Source organism: Nyctereutes procyonoides, unplaced genomic scaffold (genome assembly GCF_905146905.1).
Source record: "Nyctereutes procyonoides isolate TBG_1078 unplaced genomic scaffold, NYPRO_anot_genome, whole genome shotgun sequence".
NCBI classification, from domain to species: domain Eukaryota; kingdom Metazoa; phylum Chordata; class Mammalia; order Carnivora; family Canidae; genus Nyctereutes; species Nyctereutes procyonoides.
Window position 1 is genome coordinate 8176650 of NW_026575135.1, and position 25778 is coordinate 8202427.

The following is a 25778-nucleotide window of genomic DNA, read 5'->3' on the forward strand; positions in this document are numbered from 1 at the left end:
GATAGTTGCACATCTTTGTGACGATGCTAAAACCACTAAATTGTACAATTGAAATAAATGAAGTTTTGCAGCATTATTCATGGATAGTCAAGGTATGAAAACAACCTAAGCGTCCATCAGTGGATGAACGGATAAAGAAAACACACACAAATATCTTTCAGCCTTAGGAAAGGAAATTACCATTTGCAACATGGATGAAACAAGGACATTATGCTAAGTGAAATAGGTCAGTTAGAAAAAGACAAATACTGTGTGGTGTGGTATCATTTATATGTGGAATCTAAAAAGAAAGAAAAAAGTCAAATTCATAGAAACAGAGTAGAAAACTAGTTGCCAGGGCTTGGGGGTGGGGAAGATAGGGAGAGGTTGGTGAAAGGATACAAACTCAGTTACAAGATGAGTAAGTTGAGGGGGACGCCTGGGTGGCTCAGTGGTTGAGCATCTGCCTTTGGCTCAGGTCGTGATCCCGGGGTCCTGGGATCGAGTCCTGCATCATTGGGCCCCCCACAGGGAGCCTGCTTCTCCCTCTGCCTATGTCTCTGCCTTGCTCTGTGTCTCTCATGAATAAATAAATAAAATCCTTAAAAAAAAAAGTTCTGAGGACCCAGTGTATAACATGATGAATATAGTTGATAACACCGTATTGTATAATTAAAGTTTGCTAGTAGAACTTAAATGTTCCCATCAAAAAAAGGTAAGTATGTAAAGTTTAGGATGTGTGAGTTAACTCTGGAGGGGGGGATCATTTCACAATGTATATCGAATCATCACTTTGTATGCTTTAAATGTCTTACAATTTTGTCGATTTTACCTCTATAAAGCTGAAAAAAAGAGGTAAAATTTTGTGATGTGAATTATATCTCAGTAAATCTGTTATAAAAAAATTAAGAAATACGGGATCCCTGGGTGGCGCAGTGGTTTGGCGCCTGCCTTTGGCCCAGGGCGTGATCCTGGAGACCCGGGATCGAATCCCACGTCGGGCACCTTGCATGGAGCCTGCTTCTCCCTCTGCCTGTGTCTCTGCCTCTCTCTCTCTCTGTGACTATCATGAATTAAAAAAAAAAAATTAAGAAATACATGTAACCCCAAAGAACATTGTATGAAGGCACCTATCATTTAAAGGAACTTTTATTGACAGCGCAGGGGGAAAAAGGCACAACTGCTTTCCTTCAAAGGGTACCGAGGACACCTACAAAGATTTGGGAGGTGGAGGCATCAGATACTCTGCAAGTGGGGAAAAAATTGCGGAGCTAAAAAGACAGCGCTTGAAAATATGTGTAAAAAGCAGTTTGGCCCACAATGGCACTCCTACCCTTCCCTCCATTACCCCCCACGGAAAACTGAAATAGTCTTTCACCAAGTGGAACCTGAGAGGTTAACTTGGGTCCCCTTGCCCTGGAGGAAGGCAGAAATGAGGTGTCAGGCTGAAAACAGGTTAAGTGGAAGTCTGTATAAGGTGGAGTGAACTCCAACTCCCATCCTGCCCTGATGCCTTCTTCCACCTCATCCACAACAGCCACGTGTATAGCCCCTGGCAGATGAGCTCCCTCTCTGGAAAACTACAGATCCTTCTGGAGAAATTACACTGCTCCAAGGATAAATGACAGACACTAACCTTTGGGGTCCTTAGAGTGAAAACTCAGTGAACACCCAATCATCCTGTGAAGCCCACAAGTTAACCTGCTGCTCCCATGTTCTCAGGCTTCTAACCCAGAGACCCTGGACTTCCAGGTGGAAACACTGATCAACAGACTCTGGATTGCCTCCCTTAGGAATAGAAGGTATGTGGGGTGAAGGGGAGGGGGTGGTGGAAGGAAAGGACAGAGTGATTAGAAGTTGTGGCTGGAGCAATCCATGCTCACAATGAGGGGGAACCCAATTCTGGCCAGTGGAAGAAGAGAGAAGGGATTTCTAAGCCACATTCCCAGTTTCTTGGTTAGAGCATTCTTAGCACCATAATCTTCTTTTCACAGTGCCTCTAGGCACAGTTAGCTAAGAAATACCTAATTGTCCCATTTGCTAAACAGGCCCAAACGATAGGAGTTGGGGGCTTTGCCCATTAGCGATAGCTGTGTTTTCCTAAAATTTAAAATGTCCTATGAAAACTCTCTACAGTAAACCTGGGACACGTTGGCACCCGGTGGGGACCCACGGTTCTAAGCTGTTTCCAGGTTAGTGTTTAAGTAAAATTTACATTGTAAAATGCTCTCGTTCTTCTTTCTTTGCCTCTGAGGCCTCCAGATGGCCTACCTACAAAAATGTTGGAATGCAACAAAATGCAGGAATGCAACAAAATGCAGGAAGCCTGTCTGGGAAATTAACTGTTACTCAGTTAAGCCCCCTTTGATCTGTTGGGCTCCCTGGCTAGCAGCACTGCTTACTCTGACTCTGTGTTGTCCAATGTGGCAGCTACATAAGGCTGCTGAGAACCGCAGGCATGAAGGGTGCCACATTTTGAGATTAAAAAACAGAAGCAGAGTCAACATTTTCCCATTCAACACAACTTTTATTGTTTTCATAGAACTACAATTCACTTTAACTGTTGCATCGCATAGGATGTTGCTGTACTGTAATGCTTGTACAGGAACGTGCATTAGTTCTAGTATTACAGATAAACACTTCACCAATCTAGGCAGTATCAACAGATTGATTTGGTTCAGATGATTTTCTTCTATGCACTGAGATAACATCACGATGTGTTTACTTGGATATTTTATGTGGTTAGCACAAGTTCAAGTATACCAAGGTAGACAGCACAAGTTACAGTGATACCTATGCAAATCATAATCATCAACTGAGATGCTATTTTAATTATAATTATTTTCTAGATTAAAAAAATATGGGAAAATATTTAAATTTTAAATGAAGGCATATTACTGAGGCAGAATTCAGTTCACTACAGAAGCCAGTACTACAACTAGTACAATCAAGAGAAAAGGGGACGGGGGTAGAGTGCACATTCGATGATGAATGGCGATTGCAACTTATTGCAGGCACAGCAAAATGAAAAAGCTGTTTGTTGTATACAAAAGTGTTCAATACTGTAGACAATATTTAAGACAACAGCTAGTATTTGTCATTTTCAGCAACGATCTAGTTAGTTCGATAAGTATTCTAACAGTCAAAAAAACCCAACAAAACGGTCACATGAAATGAGCAATTTCCATAAAAAAAAAATTTAACAGCATTGTTGAGCTTGTAAATTTGGCCAACTCTACAATACTTGAATTCTTGAACACACACATAACAAAGAATCTTAGGAGGAGAGATGATGAAATTATCATTTTAGTTATGGTAATTTCGTCAGAAAATTATAAGACTTGAAGACATTTACAAAAATCGAACTTTTCAATTAACCCTCTAAACAATGTTATTCATAGAATATAGAATACAAGAAGTTTCTAATACTAATAAAGATTAATTGACTCACAAATTGAAAAGTTGCAAGTATTTACTTTTAGAAGAGTCACATAATATAAGACAGTTCCCATTGAAAATTTTGGTACATTCTGTCTCAAAGAACAATCCAAATTTACGAAGAAATGTCAATTCATTGCCTAAAAACTCAAACTCATGACAGGTATTTTTGACATTTTCTCATCTGTTGGAAGAATTTCAGCTAGACATAGAAAAATTAATTTCTATGATGAGACTCCAACTATGTTGTCAAAAGACCAAAAGTACTGGAATTTTAAAGCAAGAGAATGATGTTTCCCTCATTCTTTTGTTCCACTATCTGGTAACTATTGAAAATATTTGTGTTCGGTTTTCTAAAGCAGACTCTAGAAAGAGTCATGAATACAGATGTTAAAATTCTTCAGTATGTATGTGCAAATGCTATAAAATATTCTTTGCCAGGTTAGGGAACTGGTGAAGATAATATATTTTAGTGATCTTGTGTTTTTATTAATGTTCCTTGGTTGAGTTATAAAAGAATTTTTACAAAGATTCCCTGTACTAGAAATTCCAATTCAAAAAAAAAAAAAAAAAGAAAGAAATTCCAATTCAAGGTTTTCTTAAAACAAAGGAATGCCTGCCATATATTCAAAAACCAAAGACAAAAAGTGGCAGAGCAAGAATTCTCCATAACACTGCATATGAATATGCTAATTTTGAAGCTCCTTAGAACAGGAAAAACTTGTACCTACTTAGGTGAAATACTTTAGTTAAAACTGAAATATTTCATGATACAAATGAAAAATGACAATTGTACACATTTTTCTAACATTGGGTCAATATACAAATTTTAAATGTAATCAGCAGCATCTTACATAAGTTAGCTACAAAAAACAAAACAAGACAAATGAAAGGACTGGTTTGTTGATACGGATAAATTTAGTTTTGTTTCCATTTTATGCACTACTTTATGCCAAATTTGCTGTTAATAATACTGAGGTGACACAAGAGTTAGTGAATTTACTTGAACAGTTTTCAAAATGATATGCTTTTGCTTCAAAATCAATTCTTCTAATAAGAAAGATGAACTGTTTTGTCAATGTGGATGCAAGTATCCGAGTAAAGTAATTCCTTTGATATTTGGTCCAGTTACTGGAAAACTTTAAGCATATTTAGAATAACAAGATATGTTTGGAAGAACCATGTGAACCTACTTTTAAACACTAAGTTTTATAAATCTAAATATGGATCAAGTAATTCAGTGTATGAACTGCTACAACTTTTATAAAACACACACTGGGTTTTGAAGACAATGCAAAACATAACATAAAATGCCTCACCAATAATGTTTACACTGGTTAAAATATGTTGAAATAATATTTTGTCTCTCTTGGGTAAAATGAAATATATTGTTAACTTCATCTGCTTTGCTTTTTAAAAGTAGCTATTAGAAAATCTGAAATTACGTATGTGGCTCACAGTATGCTCCTTGGATAGTGCTGCAGTAATGAAAACACCTTCCAGTCAGCTTTTTAGCGCCGTCTTCTTAAAAGTGAACAGAGATTGCCAGAAATTTGAGGAAAGCCTCCCATGTGAAAGAGAGAAAACAGGTGAAAAACAACTCAAAGGAAAGACGGATAATGCAGGGAGCAGAAAAACATGGAAAAACACTGTATTAGCATCCGCAGAGGGGGAAAAAAAAATCACCCATGAAGAGGAAAAAAAAAAATCACCCATGAAGTAAAAGAGATTATAAAAAGAGAACAGAGAATCAGAAAATACACTTAGAATTACTGTGACAACAACAATAAAACATTTAGTAGTAGAGTCAGGGGATAAAACTGAAAAAATTTTCCAGAAAGAAAGATAAATTCCAAAGACATGGAGGAAGTGATGTCAGGGAAGATGGGGGAGTAAGTAGCGCCAGGAATCCATCTCTCCAGCTAGACAACAGCTGTACTGGAAGCAGGTGTCTATCTAGTGATTACTCTGGAGTCAGAGTTCTAGATCCCAGCGGAGACCCTGACTGGTCAGCCGTAGAGGTCAGCCTCCAGGACGCCAGGAGCCACCCAGCCTCTACTGGCGCCCAGATGAAGCCCACGGCCCTAGTTTACTTGCTGGAGCGTAGAGTAGGAATTAAAGCCTTTGCCTCGGGATCCCCGGGTGGCTCAGCGGTTTAGCACCTGCCTTCAGCCCAAGGCGTGATCCTGGAGACCCGGGATCGAGTCCCACGTCAGGATCCCTGCATGGAGCCTGCTTCTCCCTCTGCCTGTGTCTCTGCCTCTCTCTCTGTGTCTTTCATGAATAAAATCTTAAAAATAAAAGAAAAGAAAAGAAAACCTTTGCCTCTAAGCGCTGGAGTTCTGGGTTCTGACTGGGGGTGGCTATTTCGGATCAGGAAGGAAGAGCAGGCACAGAAGGCAGCCGCCACTCTTCCCACCCCCACCCGCTGAAATAGCTTCCAGAGGATTTAAGGGACAGCACCTGGTTTTTTGGACAATGATTAAAAAAAAAAAAAAAATCACGTATGGGAGAATTTAGAAAACCACGGCCTCTGCCCAGGGAAATCGGGCTGGAAAAATTCAAGCTTCGCCACAGACTGCTCCCCAGCACAGAGACACCCTAAAAATCAAAAAGACCATAAACTCTGAATAGAGGGAAAGCCTCCTCTCCAGAGCTACCAAACTAGAAGATTCAAATGTCAAGTTTTCAATGAAAAGAATCACACGGCGAGCGAAGAAACAGGAAAGCCGAGGCCCAGCCGCAGGAATAGAGCAACCAAGCGAGAATGCGGCTGGGGAAGCCCAGGGGTCACACTTGCTCAACAAAACCTTCAAACCAAGGGTCTTGAGGAGGCTTCGAGAGCGAAAGGAAGCTTCTGGTGAGGCGGGCGGGTCAAGTGAGAAAGTGAAGAGACTCGGAAGCAGAGAAGACCAGGGGCCACGCGCCCGTTAATCGCCGCCGCAGAGCGGCTGCTCTTGGCGCGGCCTCACAGACCCTGCGCGCGTCTCGAGCACCAGCACCGGCGGCCACAGGCCCCGGAGAGCCTCCGAGGGTGCGCGGGAGCTCTGCCACCGGGACCGCGACCTTGGAACCTGCGCGAGTCCGGCAGGCGGATCGCACGCACGTTCTCAGCGTGGAGAACACTTCGCTAGGGACTCGCGACTTCCTGCGCGGCAGACGGACTCCGGGGCGGGGGGGGGGGCGCCCCGCGAGGGCCCGGGTTTGGGGGAAGAAGCTTCCTTGGGGCAGGCCTTTGGGGACGTCCACGCCGCCACCTGAAGGACACCCCTCAGCGCGCCGCACGGCGGACTACAGGTTTCAGACGGCGAATTTTCAAGACCTTCGAAGGTTTCTTTTCATCAAGCGGCTCCTCCACGTCGGAGGAACAACTCGGAGGAGGACACGGAACAAAAACAACGAAAGCAGAGGTCTCCCAGGTAGCGTCCCTCTCAGGTGGCGCGTGCACACACGCTCGCACGCGTGCTCTCAGGTGGCGCGTGCACACATGCTCGCACACACGCTCACAGGTAGCGTCCCTCTCAGGTAGCGCGTGCACACACGCTCGCACGCGTGCTCTCAGGTAGTGTCCCTCTCAGGTAGCACGTGCACACACGCATGCATGCGTGCTCACAGGTAGCGTCCCTCTCAGGTAGCGCGTGCACACACGCATGCACACGTGCTCTCAGGTAGCGTCCCTCTCAGGTAGCGCGTGCACACACGCATGCACACGTGCTCTCAGTAGCGTCCTCTCAGGTAGCGCGTGCACACACGCTCGCACGCGTGCTCTCAGGTAGCGTCCCTCTCAGGTAGCGCGTGCACACACAACCTCCAGCGGCTCTCCGCCGCCCGGGGAATCACACACACACTCGTCGGAAGGGCCGGCCCGGGGGACCTGACCTGCGGCGGGAAGGCGGGCAGCGGACCCCTACCCCCAGGCTTCAGGCCGTGCCTGGGCGCTCCACGAGGTTTCCCCTCCGGGCAGCACCACCAGGCCCAGGGCCCGCGGGGGGGGGGGGGGAGGGACTCGCACCCCGCCCGCGCTCCAGACCCCACACCCGGGTCTCACGCCCAGCCTGCGCTTGCACAGCGTGGCCCGCCGTCCCGCCTCTCTCTGGGGCACCGCACCACTAAAGCGTTAATGCGGCGGGGGGGGGGGGGGGGGGCATTTGCAAAAACGGAGCAAGGCAGATCTGGGGTCATTGTGCTTCAGATACTGCGTGTGGTGGGTTTTTTTTTTTTTTTCTCAAACGAACAAATTGAAGGTTTGTGGCAACCTTGTGTTGGGCAAGTCTGTTGGCATCATTTTCCCCAACAGCATCTGCTCCCTTCATGGGTCACGTTTTGGGGATTCTCACGGCACTTCAAGCTTTTCAGCCACCACTCCACCTGCTACGGTGTCCTGTGATCTGGGAGCCTTCACGCTACGACTAGCGCTTTGGGGCACCACCAAGCACACTCGTGGAAGACAGTGAGCTTAACTGATAAATGTGCACGTTCTGACTCTCCCGACACCCCCACCCCGCCTCCAGGTCTCCCTCTCCATCCTCAGGCGTCCTGATTCCCTGAGAAACAACAATACTGAGACGAGGCCAGTTCCTAACCCGACAATGCCCCCCCCCCCGCAGTGTTCAAGTGAAAGGAAGAGTCACACATGTCTCACTTTAAATCCAAAACCCAAATCGATCCGTTTTAGGAAGGAAGGCAGGTCAAAAGCTGACGGGCCAAAGGCTAGGCTTCTCGAGTCAGTCAGCCAAGTTGTGAACGCAAAACGAAACTTTTCCGAAGGAAACTAGAAGTGCTGCTCCAATGAACACACGAATGCTAAGAAAGCAAGACACCCCTGCTGGTGATAGGGAGAAAGTCTGGAGAGAAGATCAAACCGATCATTAACAGTCCCTTTAAGCCAAAGCCTAATCCAGAGTGAGGCCCTAACTCTCCTGAATTCTGTGAAGGCGGAGAGATGTGAGGAAGCTGTGAAGAAAAATTCGAAGATCGCAGGCGTTGGTTCGTTGAAATTTAAGGAAAGAAGGCACCTTCGTAACATAAAACACTAAAGCAACCAGTGCTGATGTAGAAGCTGCAAGTTACCCACCCAGCAGATATACTTAGTGAAGGTGGCTGCACCAAACAACAGATTTTCAGTGTAGACAGAAGAGCCTTATAAGAAAACGTCATCTAGGACTTTCCTAACCAGAGAGACGCCAGCGCCTGGCCTCAAAGGAAAGGCTGTCTTGCTGGGGACTAATGCGCTTGGTGACTTTAAATTGCAACCAAAGCTAACTTACCACTCTGAAAACCCCCGGGCCCTCAAGGCTTGTGCCAAATCTTCTCTGCTCGTGCTCTACACACAGAGCAAAACCTGGATGACAACACATCTGTTTACAACATGGTTTTTACTAAATTTTGTGAGCCCGCTATTGAGACCTACTGCTCCAAAAAAAAAAAAAAAAAAAAAAAATCCTTTCAAAATATTACTGCTCACAGTAATTTACCTGGTCACCCAAGGGCTCTGATGAAGATGAACGAGACTGGTTTTCGTCACTGGTATCCACTCTGCAGCCCCTGCATCAAGGACTGATTTCAACTTCTACGTCTTCTAAGAAATACATTTCGTAAGGCTATTGCTGCCATAGACAGTGATTTGTCTACGGGATCTCGGGAAAGTAAGCGGAAAACCTTCTGGAAAAGAGTCTCCATTCTGGATGCCAGTAACATCTGTGAAGAAGTGAAAACAGGGACTCTTGCTGTTTTACACCGCTAAGAGTAGCTGAGATGGTGGAAATAACCCAAATGTCCGCTGATGGATGAACGAACAAATCATGGTGTATGCATACAATGAATACTACTCAGCCTTAAAAAAGGAATGAAATTCTGACTTTTGCTACAACATGAACCTTAAAAACATTCTGCTAAGTGAAAGAAGCCAGACGCAAAAAGGACAAATATATTCAATGATTCCATTCATATGAGGTACCTAGAATATTCAAGTTCAGAGAAAGAGAAAGAATAGTCATCTCCAGGGGTGGGGGGCAGGACAGCATGAGGGCTTAGTTTTTAATGAGTTTTAGTTTGGGATGACAGAAAGTTCTGGAGATACACAGTAGGGATGATCACACAACATGAATATACTTCAGGCCACAGAGCTGGAATCCCAAAAGAGTTAAAATGTACATTTTATGTATGTTTTACCACATTAAAAATGAATTCATAAATAAGTAAAAGTAGATTCACTGACAGGAGAAGCTTTATCTTGTCCTGTGACCTGAAAGAAGTTTCTTCAGTAGAAACTCATTAAGAAGAAACATTTTTAAAAGCAAGGTCTTCATTTTAAAGTAGAATGTGCTAAAGGGCTGATTTTAACACCTGTCAATGTACATACACACGGCATTAAGTCAAATACTGGTTAATACAAACAATCCTGTAAGGGATCAAAAGAAATTTAGAATCTCTTGATGATCTGATAGGATATAAAAAATGAATTTAAGTACTTAGGTGATGGCCCACATCAAATATCCTTTTGGCAAGCATACATAAGCAGTTATTGAGCTTTTGATAAATATCGTGAAGCCGGGTTTGAGGATGCTCTCCTGTGGCTAGTACTTAGAGAGTTTACTGGAGAAAGGACTTTTACATAGAATAAAAAAAATACGACACGAAAAGATTCTCCACATTATTAGCCATCAGGGAAATGCAAATTAAAACCAGAAAGAGATACCATTTCAACCCTTGGGACACTAATGAGGAAGACAATATAACAAGGGCTGGTAAGGATGCAGAGAAACTGGACTCAGGGCTTTAGTACCCTTTTCATTTAGAAATCATTCAGACTCTGCCAATGAAATTCTCAAGAAATAATCCTCTAATGTCTGCACACTGTATTCCTCTGAGGTCTAATTTCACAAAGAAAACTTAACTGAAAAGTCACTGTAGGATTTTTTAACGTTCTTTTCCTGAATTTTACTTATCAATGGAGTCTCTTTAGATTTCAAGATATGTATTTCCCAGATTGTAGGGGATCATACAGCGCTGTTCAGAATGAAAAACGATGTACTCACTTGGAAAACAATTTGGCAATTTCTTAAAAAGTTAAACAAAAACTTACCATAAGAGCCAGCCACTCAGGTGTCTACCTAAGAAAAATGAAGATGTGTCTACAGACTTACACGTCAATGTTCAAAGCAGCATTATTTTTAACAGCCAAAAACTGTAAACAACCCAAATGTCCTTCAACTGGTGAATGGACAAAATATGGTGTACCCCTAAAATAGGGTATCATTTAATAATAAAAATAAAGGACTGATTTGCTACAACACGCATTTAGAAAATACATAAATGAAAAACAAAAGACCACATACGATCCCATTTGTATAAAACATCCAGGAAAGGCAACTCTACAGAGACAAGAGTGTAAACTGTTGAGTGGTTGCCTGAGACTAGGTGTGGGAATGGGGATCTTACTGAGGTGGTAAAATGTTCCGAAAATGGATTATGGTGATGACTGTATAACTCAGTGGATCTGCCAACACTCACTGAATTGTACACTTGAAATGACTTTTTTAGGTAATTTACACCCAGATAAACTTGTTAAGGAAAACCCCTATGTTCCAGATACCCAACTGATACTGGTATAAAACATCCTCTTATGAATGCTGGAGGACGTAATCAGTAAACATCATGGAACATGCCTCAAGAATTTTACACATTTCTCTCTATAAATTGTATCTTTTTGGGAAAAAACCCACCAGGGTTTATATACGCTCAGAAAAAAACATAGACCAGGATGAATGATTCTCATAAGCCACATTCCTTTCATGGCTAGAATGTCTCTGGTTGGTCCGTTTAGCAGTAACTACGCAGATCTGTTTACCACACAGCAGTGTCTGTGAACCACAAGCTTTTGGATGGGGGGTGAGGGTTGGGGAGTTGGGAAGAAACCAAAAGCATTATCATTGCAAACCTATACCCATTAAATCACAGCAAATATTGCTGAGTCTCCGATCAGCATTAAGGATCTCTTCCCTTCCATAAGCCCCAAGTTCTGTTTTCCTTCTCATTTATCTAGGAGCTCCCTCAAGTTTCAACTTTAGGAACTTTTTGGTACCATATTGTACGGCGCCTCCAGAACCCAAAGACTTGAGACCTAAACCTGACTCAGGGTTTTCATTCCTTTTTCAGTCAGAAAAAGTATTCACACCCCACCAATGGGATTCAGAAGAAATAATCCACAAATATCTGCTCACCCTCCTTTTCAGGTCTACTTTCACAACAAAACACTTAACTGACAAAGTAATTTTGTGTGATTTGTACAGTCTTCTGGTTTTTACTATCAATGGAGTCTCCTTAGACCTTAGACTGCGTACTCTCCAGATGGCAGGGGATCATAGTATCAGGTTTCTGAAATGGGGCAAGTCAGGTCCTATAAATCAGAGAACTAGGCCAGTAGAAGAGTAGATTAGATTCCCTGTGTAAAGGTAGCAGCTGCTACCCCAAACCAGCTGACTATTCCACTAAAAATATGGGCCAGGGGTGTCAGCCCTTATAATTTTTCAAGGCAAGCCTTTTTTTTTTTTTTGGTATGAAATCTCCTAATTTTCAAATAGTGACAACTAGTTACACACACACACACACACACACACACACACCCCTTACCATGCAGACCAATCAACACATATCCAATGGCCCAGTCTTAACTTGTGAGCTTTGTCACCATACACGTTTGTTTCCACTCCGATTACGGGAGGGGCTGTGCTTGGGATACACAAACTCTTAAAAAAATAGAATTCTATTTTGTAAAAGATAATCCATCCAGAATAGCTCTGTTTTCAGCACCCGTTTCCTCCCCCACCCCCCCTTCCCAGCCCCCAACCTACTTTCCCAGGACTGGTACCCTCATGGCTGAGATGGCTCCAATGTGTCCTCTAGATTCCTAATCCCCTCAGTCACAGCCCAGAGGGAAAAACAGGTTGGAGAACTTTGTCCAGTGGGAACATTCCCTGAAGACACACCCGTGTGAGCTCCTCCGACTCCTTCCTGTTGATATTCTGGGATTCCAGCATCAGGCATTCAGAGTATACTGCATTCTCACTAAGCTAGAAGTCCAGAATCTTAAATGAGTACTTTCCTACTAGAGAAACTTGAAACTTCCAATGAACCAAACGTGTTTAGCTTATTCCCACAGCTTCAGAGGGTATCAGAGGTAAACTTAGAAGTCGTGAGCCCCACCCCCTTCATTCCACCAGCAAAGAAACTAAAATTTAGAAACGTCAAATGATGTGCCCAAGGTTATATAGTGAGTTGGCTGGCAGAATGGGTACAGAACCCAGAACCCAGGTTATGGCTCAAGCCCAGTTCTTGCTAGAAGCAAGGATTATATGAAGAAGGCCGCTTCTCCGGAAGTAGAGGTTCTTGGGTGGGTCCCGTGAGCCTCCTCTTGCTTTTTAAATTTGCATTTGGCCTTTCAGAATCATTGCACATATCATCCTGCTTTCTTCATTTTCCACATGACTTTACCAACCTTAATTATGATTTGCTGAAGAGTGGTGAATTGCAGAAAGTGTTTTTCGCCAGCTGCCAACCCATCAAAGTTGTAGCTACTAATTGACGCTGTGGTAGTTTCCACCCCAGGGTTTTAATAAGGGACCATTTGATGAGATTCCACCCCCATCCCCCCCCCCACCTTCCTGTATTTCAAGAATTACTCTCCAGAATGAAATCCCCGATGTCTGATGAGGCCTGAGTTACTCTTAAATGTCTTTTCACATTCATTACATTCATACTCTCTCCTCCCAGTGTGGATTTTGAGGTGTTCTACAAGGATCGAGCTCCGGCTGAAGCTTGCTCCACAGTAGCTACATTCATAGGGCTTCTCTCCGGTGTGAATACGGTGGTGCTCATTAAGCGATGAACTCTGACTGAAGGATTTCCCGCATTCTTTACATTTGTAAGGTTTTACGCCAGTATGAATTCTCTGATGCCGACTGAGGAGTGAGTGGGTAGGGAAGGCTTTCTCACACTGGTTACACTTGTAGGGCTTTTCTCCTGAATGAAGTCTCTGGTGATAAATGACAGATGTAAAATGGCTAAAGGTCATCCCGCAGTCGTTACACAAGTAGGGTTTTTCTCCAGTGTGGATCCTCTGATGTCGAGTAAGGCAAGAATTCTGTCTGAAGGCTTTTCCACACTCCCCACATTTATAGGGTTTCTCTCCAGTATGAATCCTCTGGTGTTTGGAAAGGGACGAGCTGTGACTGAAGGATTTCCCACAGTTGTTACACGTGTAGGGTTTTTCTCCAGTATGAATTCGCTGATGTTGGATAAGAGATGAACTGTCACTGAAGGGTCTCCCACATTCTTTACATTTATAGGGTTTTTCTCCAGTATGAACTCTCTGGTGTTTGATGAGGTGGGCACTCAGGGTGAAAGCTTTTCCACAGTCATCACATTTGTAGGGTTTCTCTCCACTATGAGTTCTGTGATGCGGCGTGAGGGATGAACTGTCACTGAAAGCTTTTCCACACTCATTGCACATGTAGGGTTTCTCCCCTGTGTGAATTCTCCGGTGTTTGGTCAGTGAGGCACTATAGCCGAAGGCTTTTCCGCATTTACTGCATTTATGGGTTTTCTCTCCCATCTCAGCTCCCTCATCTTTATCTGAGGTTGTTTCTCGATTTAAAATTTTCCAACATTTTTCACACATAGAGGACTTTTTTTTCTTAAAGGATGAGCTGTGTGTAAAGGCTATCCCACAGTTAGTGCACTTCCGGGCCTTCCCCGCAAAATGTACTTTCTGATGTTTCTGATGTTCGGTGAGGGATGAAGAGTGACCTAAGACTTTCCTGCCTTCATTACATTTCCGTGGCTTTTCTCCAGTGTGTTCTTTGCGGTTCAGAATAAGGTCTGAGTGAAAACTAAAGGGCTTCTTGCCTTCATTATACCTCCGAGATTTCTTCCTTAAGTAGACTCTCAGATGTTTAATTATGTCCGAGGTTTGCCTGAAATTACTTCCAAAGGGGCTCTTTTCTGGGTCAAATTCCTCACCCTTACTGCCTCTCCCATGAGATTTCTTTTGTGGGACTGCGAGTTGTGAATATTCCTTACTACCACGCTTCCGGGACTCTCCCATTGAGCCATAATTACCACTCATTAGGCATCTTTCTATTATTTTATCTAAAGTTGATTCATCCAGAAGAACATCTTGATTTCGAAAGGATTCCTTCGATTCACCTGTAGGTTCACACTCTAAAAGAAATAACAAATAGAATGTGTTCTGTTTGCAATAAAGGAAGCTGTCCTATTTGGGACTCAGACAGGAAGAGAGATAGCAAGGACCATGAATTATATGAATATGGCTTGGGTGGTTTTCAGAATCTTATGAAACAGAGAAAGAAAAAGTAATACAGAGAAACGAGGTATAGTGGTTAAGAAAAATATTGGGGAGGGATCCCTGGGTGGTGCAGCGGTTTGGCGCCTGCCTTTGGCCTGAGGCGCGATCCTGGAGACCCGGGATCGAATCCCACATCGGGCTTCCGGTGCATGGAGCCTGCTTCTCCCTCTGCCTGTGTCTCTGCCTCTCTCTCTCTCTCTCTACGACTATCATAAATAAATAAAAAAGGAAGAAAGAAAGAAAGAAAGAAAGAAAGAAAGAAAGAAAGAAAGAAAGAAAGAAAGAAAGAAAGAAAGAAAGAAAGAAAGAAAGAAAAAAAGAAAAGAAAGAAAGAAAGAAAGAAAGAAAGAAAGATAGATAGATAGATAGATATATAGATAGATAGATAGATAGATATTGGGGAGAGGCGCCTGGGTGGCTCAGTGGTTGAGTGTCTGCCTTTGGCTCAGGTTGTAATCCTGGGGTCAAATCCCACATTAGGCTTCTTGTGGGAAGCCTGCTTCTCTCTCTCTGCCTATGTGTCTCTCATTAATAATAATCTTTTAAAAAAGAAAAATATTGGGGAAAACGAAAAGTTAATGCCTTACAGTTAGATTAAAATGCAAGTTCTCACCTTCCTTTCAAATTTCTGCAATAGGTTCATTATTGCTCTCTCTAGATCCAATCTATTCTCTTTCCAAAGAAAAATGACAGTGCAAATGTTTACTGAATCCAGGCCCCATATCAAGCACTGTATTTGTATTTTCCCTTAATCTTCCTAACAACCCTATAAAGTAGGTCCTGATATCATCCCTGTTTTGTGGATGTGACAACTAGGCACACAGAGTGTAAATAGCTTGTCCAAAGTCACATGTATTGTAAGCGACAGAGCCAGATTTTTAATCTAGTCTGACAACAAAGCCCCTACTTTTGATCGCTACACCACATTGCTTTTCAAAGCAGCCGAACAGCACCAAGTTTACAGAAGATGTTCATCACCTCACAGACATACGGCATTGCATACACTAGACTTTCAAAGGTTACCATGGTCTGGCCCTATCAACCTTACGGATACGCTCTATTCAAGCATCTGTTCACTGTCCCTACCACACTACAGTGTTTTTAATCCTATTCTTTCAGTGTCTGCTCTACCTCAAATGCAATCCCACAGCACCTTCACAAACACAAACACCTAGGGCTTCAGGTTCAAATCCTCGCCTTCTCTACTACCATACTCTATTTACACTCTTCTCAGAACTCTGAACTCACTTAACAACCACATCATTCATCTTGGCTCTTCATCATGAGATCACACCATCACTGTCACAAAACTATTTTTTAAAGAATTAACTATGAAACCCAAAATTCAATTCCCCAGAAATTAACCATTATTAAAAATTTGGTGCATTTTTAAAAGATTTATTTGAGAAAGAACACTTGCATGCATGTGTGAGCAGAGGGGAGGGGCAGACAGAGAAGGTGAGAGAACCTCAAACAGACTTCAAGATGAGTGTGGAGCCTAATGAAGGGCTCAATCTCCTGACCTCAAGATCATGACCTCAGTACAGTTGCTTTAAATGTGTATTTCATTGTTGACCAGTGACTTAGAACTTTTATTTCAAGATTACAGCAATTTTAGTTTTGTCACTTATTTTTGTCAGCTATCTGCTCAAGGTCTTCACCCATTTTTTTAATAGACTGCACTCCTTACCGTTTTGCTTAAGTATTTTATAAATTATAGCTACCGATTCTGCTTTGTCTGTCAAGAGCTTCTTCTCCAGTCTGCTGTAAATAATTCTGTATTTATTTATTTATTTTAAAGATTTATTTATTTTTTAAGATTTTATTTATTCATGAGAGACACGGAGAGAGAGGCAGAGACACAGGCAGAAGGAGAAGTAGGCTCCTTGTAGGGAGCCCGATGTGGGACTTGATACCAGGACCCTGGGTCACAACCTGAGCCTAACGAAGGCAGGTGCTCAACTGCTGAGCCACCCAGACGTCCCTGTAAATAACTTTTTAAACAAGTTGTACATCTACATGATGTTTCTAGGAAAGAGGGGCACATATTTATACTGAAAACGATCAACAGGTTGACTTTGGTTAAGATGGAATAGAGTGAAGTCAAATTACAGATTTTTTTCTTTAAAATTAAAAAAATAGTAAAGTATTGATATATAAGCAATAATTTATTTTTTAAACATAAATTTTAATATGCTTATTGTTAAATTTTAAGATAAAAGATGAAGAAAAAATATAATCCTTCAAAGATAACCAGGGTTAACATGAATGTTCCTGAGACATTAAAAAAAACAATCTCTATGTATACTGAGATATATACATGTATATATAAGTCATTTTCCTTTTAACAAAAATTAGATCACACTCTCCATGCTGTCTGCTGGACGAATTCCCACTTATCCTTCAAGATTCAACTTACGTGTTAATTAAGCCATCACTCCTGCATTTCCCACTGCCCCTCATACAGGTGTTAGTATAGCACACATCCCACTAACACCTTGTGTTTTGGTATCTGTATGCTGGCGTCCACAGAAACGCGCTTCTCAGATCTCCAGCTCTGGGGTGCTCACGTAACGGCCCCAGGGGCTGCTCTCTGATGCCCACCCCAGCATTCACGCCAAGACCACTTTCCCACAGGCTGCTCCCAGTCAATGCCAAGTAGAGTAGGAACCCTTGGGCAGGCCCATTTCTGTGAGACACAGGACTCCTGATGGGCCACTCCTCATGGGCCACTCCGGCTGGGGAACTTTTCTTTGGCCTTGCCAAAATTTTCTTAAACTGCGCATCAGTCTAAGATGCTTCCTCCCCAACCTTCCTTCCTTCCCTATCTCATTCACAGGTGTGTTATACCCACATTATGCTCTGAGAGCCCTCCCCATTTTCATTCACGGCAAGTCTCCCCCAGAAGTCCCTGGCAGAGCTAATCATGCCTTGGCATCTACTTCTCAGAGGACTAAACTAATGTTCTCTCCACTAAAATGAATATTCCAGGAAGCAAGGGGGTATATCATAATCACCTTCCTGTTTTAGCATCTAGCCCATGCGGCATTTCAAAAGCTTCTCATAAACAATTTGGTGAAGCAACTATTTTAATTTGTCTGCTTTTCACCAACTCACCTGATCTGGAGCCTTTTGAAACTTCTTTTTCCAGCAGCCACGGCAGTTCAACCCACTTAAACTGGGAAATCAAATCTAATTTGGAAACTGGAAAGCCTGCTCAGAGAAAAGAATAAAAAATAACTGTTTCTGCACAGGGCAAAGGTGGTCCAGCATTCACACAGAGCCTCCGGCTCCCCAAGAGAAGATGCTATCAAATATAGACATCAATCCTGGTATATGAGGAGGAACGGGGGAAGGTGTGCCCTGGATGACAGCACAGCGATACTCAACACTTCCAGCTCAATGAAGCAGAAACTCTTTTTTAGAGAAGACACTGCAGAAAAGTACATTTTCAGAACCCACTTTTAGGATTAGTCATATTATCCCTGCATGCCTGGTCAATATAGTTAATAGCACTCATCTTTCAGTAATAGTGGATGAAAAGATACACAGTTTATACATTAGATCATTAAGAGACAGCTTTACCCAGAAACTCTAGGTTCTTCAAGTTCTCCAGGAGCACTTCCTTATAGAGCTCCTTCTGAAAAGGCTCCAGCCTCCTCCACTCTCCTCTGGAAAAGTTCACTGCCACATCCTTGAATGTCACAGATTCCTAACAGACACAAGAAATACAGTCTTTCAGCACTGGATTAACATCCACAGGTTCCAGGGATTAGGAACTGGACATATTTTGGGAAGCCATTATCAGTCTACTAAAGAGGTATGAATTACTATCGTGAACAAGATTTTCTGTTTCGGGGCACCTAGGTGGCTCAGTGGGTTAAAAGCGTCTGTTTTTGGCTCAGGTCATGATCCCAGGGTTCTGGAACTGAGCCCTGGGTTGGGCTCCCTGCTCAGTGGGGTGCCTGCTTCTCCTTCCCCTTTGCCCCTCATGCATGCATATGCATACTAATAAATAAAATCTTTAAAAAAAAGAATTTTGGGGGACTCCAGGGTGGCTCAGTGGTTGAGCCCTGCCTTTGGCCTGGGGCGTGATCCCAGGGTCCCTGGAGAGAGTCCCACATTGGGATCCCTGTGGGGAGCCTGTTTCTCCCTCTGCCTGTGTCTCTGCTTCTGTGTATCTCATGAATAAATAAATAAAATCTTTAAAAAAAATAAAAATTTTTCTGATTTGTAATTCATCGATTACAAATTATTCTTTGATTTGTAACCAGCCCCTTTTCTCAACTACCATGAGTTTTAGTAGTTGTTCAGTTGATTCTCAGATGTTTTCCAAACAGACCATTTATCTGCAAATAACACCCATTTGTCTCTTACATACCAATACTTACCTCATTTCCTTCTTATCTTACTGCATTGGCTAGAATATTCAAAAGCTCATCAACTGCAGCATGATTAGACATCTTTATCTTTACAGGCATTGTGAGAGCTGCTTTTTATTTTTCCAATACCGTTCAGCTAGGGATTTTTTTATTATATTAAGGAAATAAAATTCTATTCTCACTTGACTAATTTTATCAAGAATAACTGTAGAATTTTAATAAATTTTTTGTTTTTCTTAGAATCAGACGTATGACAAATTCTGGTAAGTGAAGTAGAACACCATCTGAAGAATGAGCTCAAAGAATGTGAAGAATGTGAAGGAAACTGTCTTCATTATTCTAGTATCTTTATACCACTCTGTAGGAGCTCAGTAGGAGCTCAGTTAAGTATTTGCTTAAGAATGAAAACCAGTGAAAGGAAGCTTACCCGGGACTCAGTTCTCGGAAGGACAGAAACCATTTTATTTTCTTCAGGGTTCTCCTCTTGGGAAATAACAGACTCTTGAGAGACTGGATCTGGGAAGGGGAAAAGAACACTATAGTCTTTCAGATGCATTCCTCAGACTAGAAATTCTTATACATGTCTCTCTGGAGGAAAAAGTACAGAAGAAACAAATATTTTTTCCCACTCTAAAACTGAGATAGATTAAAAAAATAAATAAAATAAATAAATAAAACTGACTAAAAGCCACAGATACACTTTTTTAAAAATCCAAGCTTCTCCCCTGCTCCATAAAATACCCTTTCTTTTTTTTTTTTTTTTTTTTTTTTTTTAAATTTTTATTTATTTACTATAGTCACAGAGAGAGAAAGAGAGAGAGGCAGAGACACAGGCAGAGGGAGAAGCAGGCTCCATGCACCGGGAGCCCGACGTGGGATTCGATCCCGGGTCTCCAGGATCGTGCCCTGGGCCAAAGGCAGGCGCCAAACCGCTGCGCCACCCAGGGATCCCAAAATACCCTTTCAATTCCTAAGCTCACCATAAGTGATTTCATTCAATCCACACACCTACAGTTTTAATGTGTTTAATTTACAGGATGGTTTTTAAAATATTCAAAGGATGTGCTAAGGTAAAACAGCGTATTTGCTTTATTAATTCATTTGTTTTCTTCCTAGGCCTAGCATAATGCCTTGCAGAGAACCACTTATTGAATGGAAGCACTAAGCTGGTCTCAGGAACAGACTTCTCTTCTGAGGTCACCAGCAGTTGCCTAAAGACAGAAATGAGGAATCTGAACATACCAAAAAATGACATACCCTGAGATGTCAACAGCTCTTCTTCCAATACTGATAAAGTACTTTTTAGATCATCCTTTATTGTCTTATGAAAAGAATTCTAGGCAAGCTTATTGATTAGACAACCAACAGAAATTAAGAAGCAAAATTATGTAATCAGAAAGAAGGGACTCTTTTAAGGAAACTGTTCTTACCGAATGCTAAAGCAATCAATTCATGAACTTCTTTATTGCAAAGCCTTCCACAGAGAGGCTCTAATTTTGGAGAAGCACCATGTTGCAAGGACAGACAAGTCAGAGAAGTCAGGAAACCCAAATGTTGAACATACCGATTAGCTATGTGACCACAATTTAACTCTGCGGAGGTAAATGCATTTCCCCACCTTGGAACTTTTTGTAGAATACAAACTGTCCCACATATGTATTGAGAACTTTATGGTAACTCACATGCTACACACATTTGGAACATCTATAGCATATTAGAGGGAGTTTAACAAAGTTGACCACATGCCCCTAAAGGGCTATCAACCCAAGTCTTTTTATCAATATTTTTCAATGATATGTTACAACTCAGTTTATATCCTATACATTTGTATATGTATAATAATGTAATTTAAAAAATACAAGTGAAAAAATTCAAGTGAACTATTCCTCCTCTAATGCTGTGGAGCTGCACTATTCAATAGGGTAGCCGATCACCACATATGGCTATTTAAGATTCAATTTCTTATTTGCCCTAGTCACAAAGTGCAAAATAGTGCAGAACCATTTCCATCATCACAAATATGGGCACCCCAATCTAGAAACTTGCTCCTGCCCACTGGAGGCAGAAGTTGAGGCCTGGAGTGGTTGATATGCTTGTGACTCCAAATAATTTCAGATGATCTTCTTCTCTCCTATGTTCTAAGAATCCCTCTTACTCAAGGCAGAAAGGAAAGAAATTAGGATTATACCTTATCATGTTTAACCCTCACAAGAAACTAAGCAGATTGGAACCCCATTTCACCAGGTTAAAAAAAAAAAAATAAAGGTTCTGAAAAGTTACATAGCTTGCCCTAGATTACACAGTAAGAGGCGGAGCTGATCCTATGCCATTCCCACCCCCAAACTCAGACTCATTTTCAGCAATCAACTGCTTTCTTTGGGGGAGTTTCCTTTCACACCTTGAGGCGATCTCTCCCTCTTAGTCCTCCCATCTATATATCTCACCTTCCTTCTCTTCAAGCATTTGGGTCAAATCCTCTATTAGGGTCACCACCTCCTCACTATTCTCAGGATGTTGAGACTTTACCCAAATCCTCATCTCCCCAGGCAAAATGGTCAGGAACTGCTCAAACACCAAAAGCTCTAGAATCTGTTCTTTCGTGTGGATGTCTGGTCTCAGCCACTGCATGCAGAGATCCCAGAGCTGATTTAGGGCTTTTCTGGGTCCAGCCACTTCTGAGTAACAGAACCACCTGAATCTCTGTCTGAAAGTCTCTGGGTCAGCACTGTCTCCTCTCGGGATAGCTTCTTGATCCCCAGGAGTTTCCATCCCTAGGACCTTATTTGGTTCACTTGAGACCAGAGTCTGAGGATCTGGAGAGATGGTGGTCATCTTATTCAAGGGTTCTACAGCTTGCAGTGTGTATCAGCAGCAGGAATCCAATCCCTGTAGACTCTAGTTGCCAGGACAGTCCACCAACAGGCACTAGAGACAGCAAAATATCAAAGGCTCAAAGCATTCATTCAGCTTCTGGTTTTGCAGAAACTGCCAAAAAATAGGAGATGTTAGGTAAGTAAAACAAATTATTACTCCTAAAAACATTGTTGTTGGTTTGGTTCAGATATATATCAACATACCCAGAGGCCTAGAACAACCCTGTCCAACCTCTACATTAAAAGGAATAATTTTCTTTTGTAGGTGAAAAGCTGAGGAGTTATTTATGGGTAACTAACGATACCCTCCAAGAAAAATTTCTCCAGACTAAATACTCCTCATAAGCAAAAGGGATGAGAAAAGGGTCACTGCTCCAAGAGAATCCAGTCCCAAATTTATTCAACTGCTCCTGACATACCACAGTGAAGAGCCACACATTTCCCACCCAGGTGCCCAACGCAGAAGCCTGATTTTATATTTGCCCCTCAAATTTCTCACATAATCAATAACCAAGTTCTGGCAGTTTTATTTCCTAAGAACCTGTCCATTCACTTCATCCACCTAACCACAGGTTTCTTCAATCCAGTCTCACACTGCAGCCTAAGGATTCTTTCTAATATGCAAAACTGGGTCCTATCACTCCCCATCAGTCCCAAGGTAAAATTCAAATGCAAAGGCCATGCTTGATGATCTAGAGACCCTGCTCAGAGGAACCTCACCCCTTGAGCTCTAGCTGCCTCTGAGAGATGCCACAGTCACAAAGAAGTCTCTCTCCAATCCCACACACCCTCCACCCCCTTCCATCCTCTGCACTGAGCGGTTCCCTCTCCTTGGAACCTGCGTTCTTCCCCTCTCCTACCAAACTCTCCCTCATCTTTCAAAACTTGACTCCTTTCAACCGTCACCTCTTGTACAAAGCTTCCTCTGATCCCCCAGTGCTCTTCTGCACAGAGCCTACGCTGTGTTACACGCGTTCTTCCACTCTGCAAATAACTGAACATCAGGACACTGTGGGCACACGCGGGGGCCGATGAGGCAGGGTCCCCACCCGCAGACGGCACGCAGGAAGGGACCGCACAACCTGAGAAGTGCTACAATGCGCCAGGTGAAAGCACACTCTCCACCTCCTGCAACTATTATACCCTTAACTGCCCACCTCCCAGCAGCACACAGCCCGGCACACATGCATGCATGACGTCACTTATTCCTTCGCCAAATGTTAGGCGCCCACCACGTACCTGGCGCCGCGCTGAGCACCTGGGGCTGCGCGGGGACTGAGACCCGCTCTCGGTCTCCAGGGAGCCTACCAGGGAAGCTCCCCGGAAAATGTGACGCAGGTGGAGAGTTCTCAAGGGAGGGGGGCGCCGAAGACGTTTTGGTTATCACGCCCGGAGAGGAGGGGGCGACTGTACCGACCCAGTGGGGGCAGCCGGGGATGCTGCTCAACACCCTGCACTCACCGCGGGGCTCCCCCCACCGTGGCGCTCCCCCCACATCAAGGCATTTTCCCGCCCAAAACGTCCGCGGACCCAACTCGCCGGACCGTAGGCGCAGGGAGGGGATGGAGAAAAGCTCCGTCATTCGGGACCCTGCCCTCCTCCCCGCGGAGGCTGCGGCCCCGGGTGCACGGTGAGCTCGCCCGGCTCCCTGCGCGCCCCGGGGCCGCGCGACCTGGCCGAGGCCCCCACACCAGGGGCCCGGGACGACCGCTACCTGCATCCGCACCCGCAGTCAGGACCGACGCCACCGCAATGAGCTTCTAGAAACTGGTCCTGCAGGAGCTGCGCGCGCAAGCCGGCGGAGGGGGGCGGGGAGGGAGCGCTGCGCCTGCGCAAGGGCGCAGAACTACGACTCCCGGAATGCGTTCGTCCGGCCCGGCGAGAGTCCTGTGTTTTCCATAGGCTCCCACCTGGCCGGCTGCGCAAGGTCAGTGGGGAAGGGTGGTGGGCTCGGCCGCGGAATTCTTGCTGCGCCAGAGGCCTAGAGGCCCGGAGCCGGCTCAGGTTCTCAGATGTGCGATGCTGGGTTTCCTTGGTAACCTCAAACCATCCCCCTCCCTCCCCTCGCTGCCCTTCCCTGAAATCCAGCCTGGAAAACCCCACTGCAGAAGACCAGGGATGCATTCTATGCAAGCCATAACGAGTGCCGCCACTTTGAATTTGAACACATACTAATTTTGTGACTTTTACACCTGCCACCATGGTCCAAGACCCCATCCTGCCTCCCCTGGATGCAATATTGCAATAGCCTATTGAATGCACTTTTTTCTTTTCTTTTTTTTTTACCCTGCCAACTGAGAGACGGTTAAAAACGTAAAAACAAATTATGTCTCTCTTTTGCTTAAAACCCTGCAAAAGCTTCCCATTCCCCTCAGAGAAAAACCCGAATTTAAACAGTGGCAAAGCTTGATAGAATCTGGTCATCCGCAACCTGCCTCGCATCTTCCTGGACCTAACTGATCCAGTCACAATGGTCTGTTTGCTCTCCCTCTCCTTCCAACCGCGCGCTTCTGGCTACATGCTCCTCCCGGGGTAGCCATATGGCTCACTTTCCCTGCCTTCCAGATCTTCTCCATGAAGCTCTCCCACCACACTGCTTAAAATGGAACTGCACCCCTCTCTACTCCTGTTTCCCTTTCTAACACACAATTTTCTTGTTTACTACTTACTGTCTATCTTGTTTTTTTTTTTTTTTTTTTGCCTGTCTTGATCACTAGAATACTGATTCCATAAGAGTAAGGATCTTTATCTGGTTTGTTCCATGACACACAATCTCCAGGCCTTAGAACAGTGCTTCGTGCATAGTAGAGCTCAGTAGATTTGTTGAATTTATGAATGGACGCTTGCCTGGATTCCTGGGGGCATAGCAAAAAGGGCTGAGAAACTCCAGAAGGATTGTTTGGAGGGTACTAATAACTAGATGACTTTTGGAGAGTTGGTGTTGGGAGAGAAAAACATTCTAGGGGCACCTGGGTGGCTAAGTGCTGAAGTGTCTGCCTTTGGCTCAGGTCGTGATCCTGGGGTCCTGGGACTGAATCCCACATCAGTTCCCCGCACAGAGCCTGTTTCTCCCTCTGCCTCTGTCTCTCATGTCTCTCATGAATAAATAAATAAAATCTTAAAAAGAAAAAAGAAAAACATTCTAGATGGAAAAGACCACAGTGAGTCAAGGCCCTGAGACTTAAAAAATTTTTTTCAAAGATTTTATTTATTTTTTCATGAGAGACACAGAAAGAGAGGCAGAGACACAGGTAGAGGGAGAAGCAGGCTCTGTGCAGGGAGCCTGATGTGGGACTCAATCCCAGGAATCTAGGATCACACCCTGAGCCAAAGGCAGACAGGCACTCAACTGCTGAGCCACCCAGGCATCCCAAGGCCCTGAGACTTTAAAAGGACAGAGCAAGCTCAACCAGATGAACCACTGGGTTCATTTCACAGGCAGGGGGTAGGCTGAAGAAACTGCCCACAGTCAAGAAGAAGCTATCCCAGTCCCAGGTCTGAGTACATATGCTTCTCCTCTACCCACCTCTCCTTGTCAGGCTGAAAATTAGACATCAAGGAGAAGCTGGATAAAACAGAGAGACATGAAATAAAATTGACTCATAGGTTTAACAGGGCAAGTCAGAGAAACTTTAAGTAGTGACTCTCAAACTGTATGTGCCTTGGAATCACATGGCATTCTTCATTTGAATACGAATGTGGGACTTTCCCCTCCAAAGCCCATGGTGGGTGATCCTTGGA

The 25778-nt window shown here is 43.6% G+C and overlaps 1 protein-coding gene across 1 annotated transcript; it reads right to left on the minus strand.

The window, feature by feature from the left end:
• Positions 1 to 12264: 12264 nt before the first annotated feature.
• ZNF483 (zinc finger protein 483) lies at positions 12265 to 23781 on the minus strand. Its single transcript, XM_055301788.1, has 6 exons — positions 23752 to 23781; positions 21609 to 22149; positions 19592 to 19680; positions 18368 to 18494; positions 17900 to 17995; positions 12265 to 14637 (listed from the first exon to the last, which is right to left on the minus strand). Exons 2-6 carry the CDS (start codon positions 21994 to 21996, stop codon positions 13094 to 13096), a joined length of 2244 nt encoding a protein of 747 aa, XP_055157763.1. The 5' UTR covers positions 21997 to 22149; positions 23752 to 23781; the 3' UTR covers positions 12265 to 13093.
• Between the last annotated feature and the right edge of the window lie 1997 nt (positions 23782 to 25778).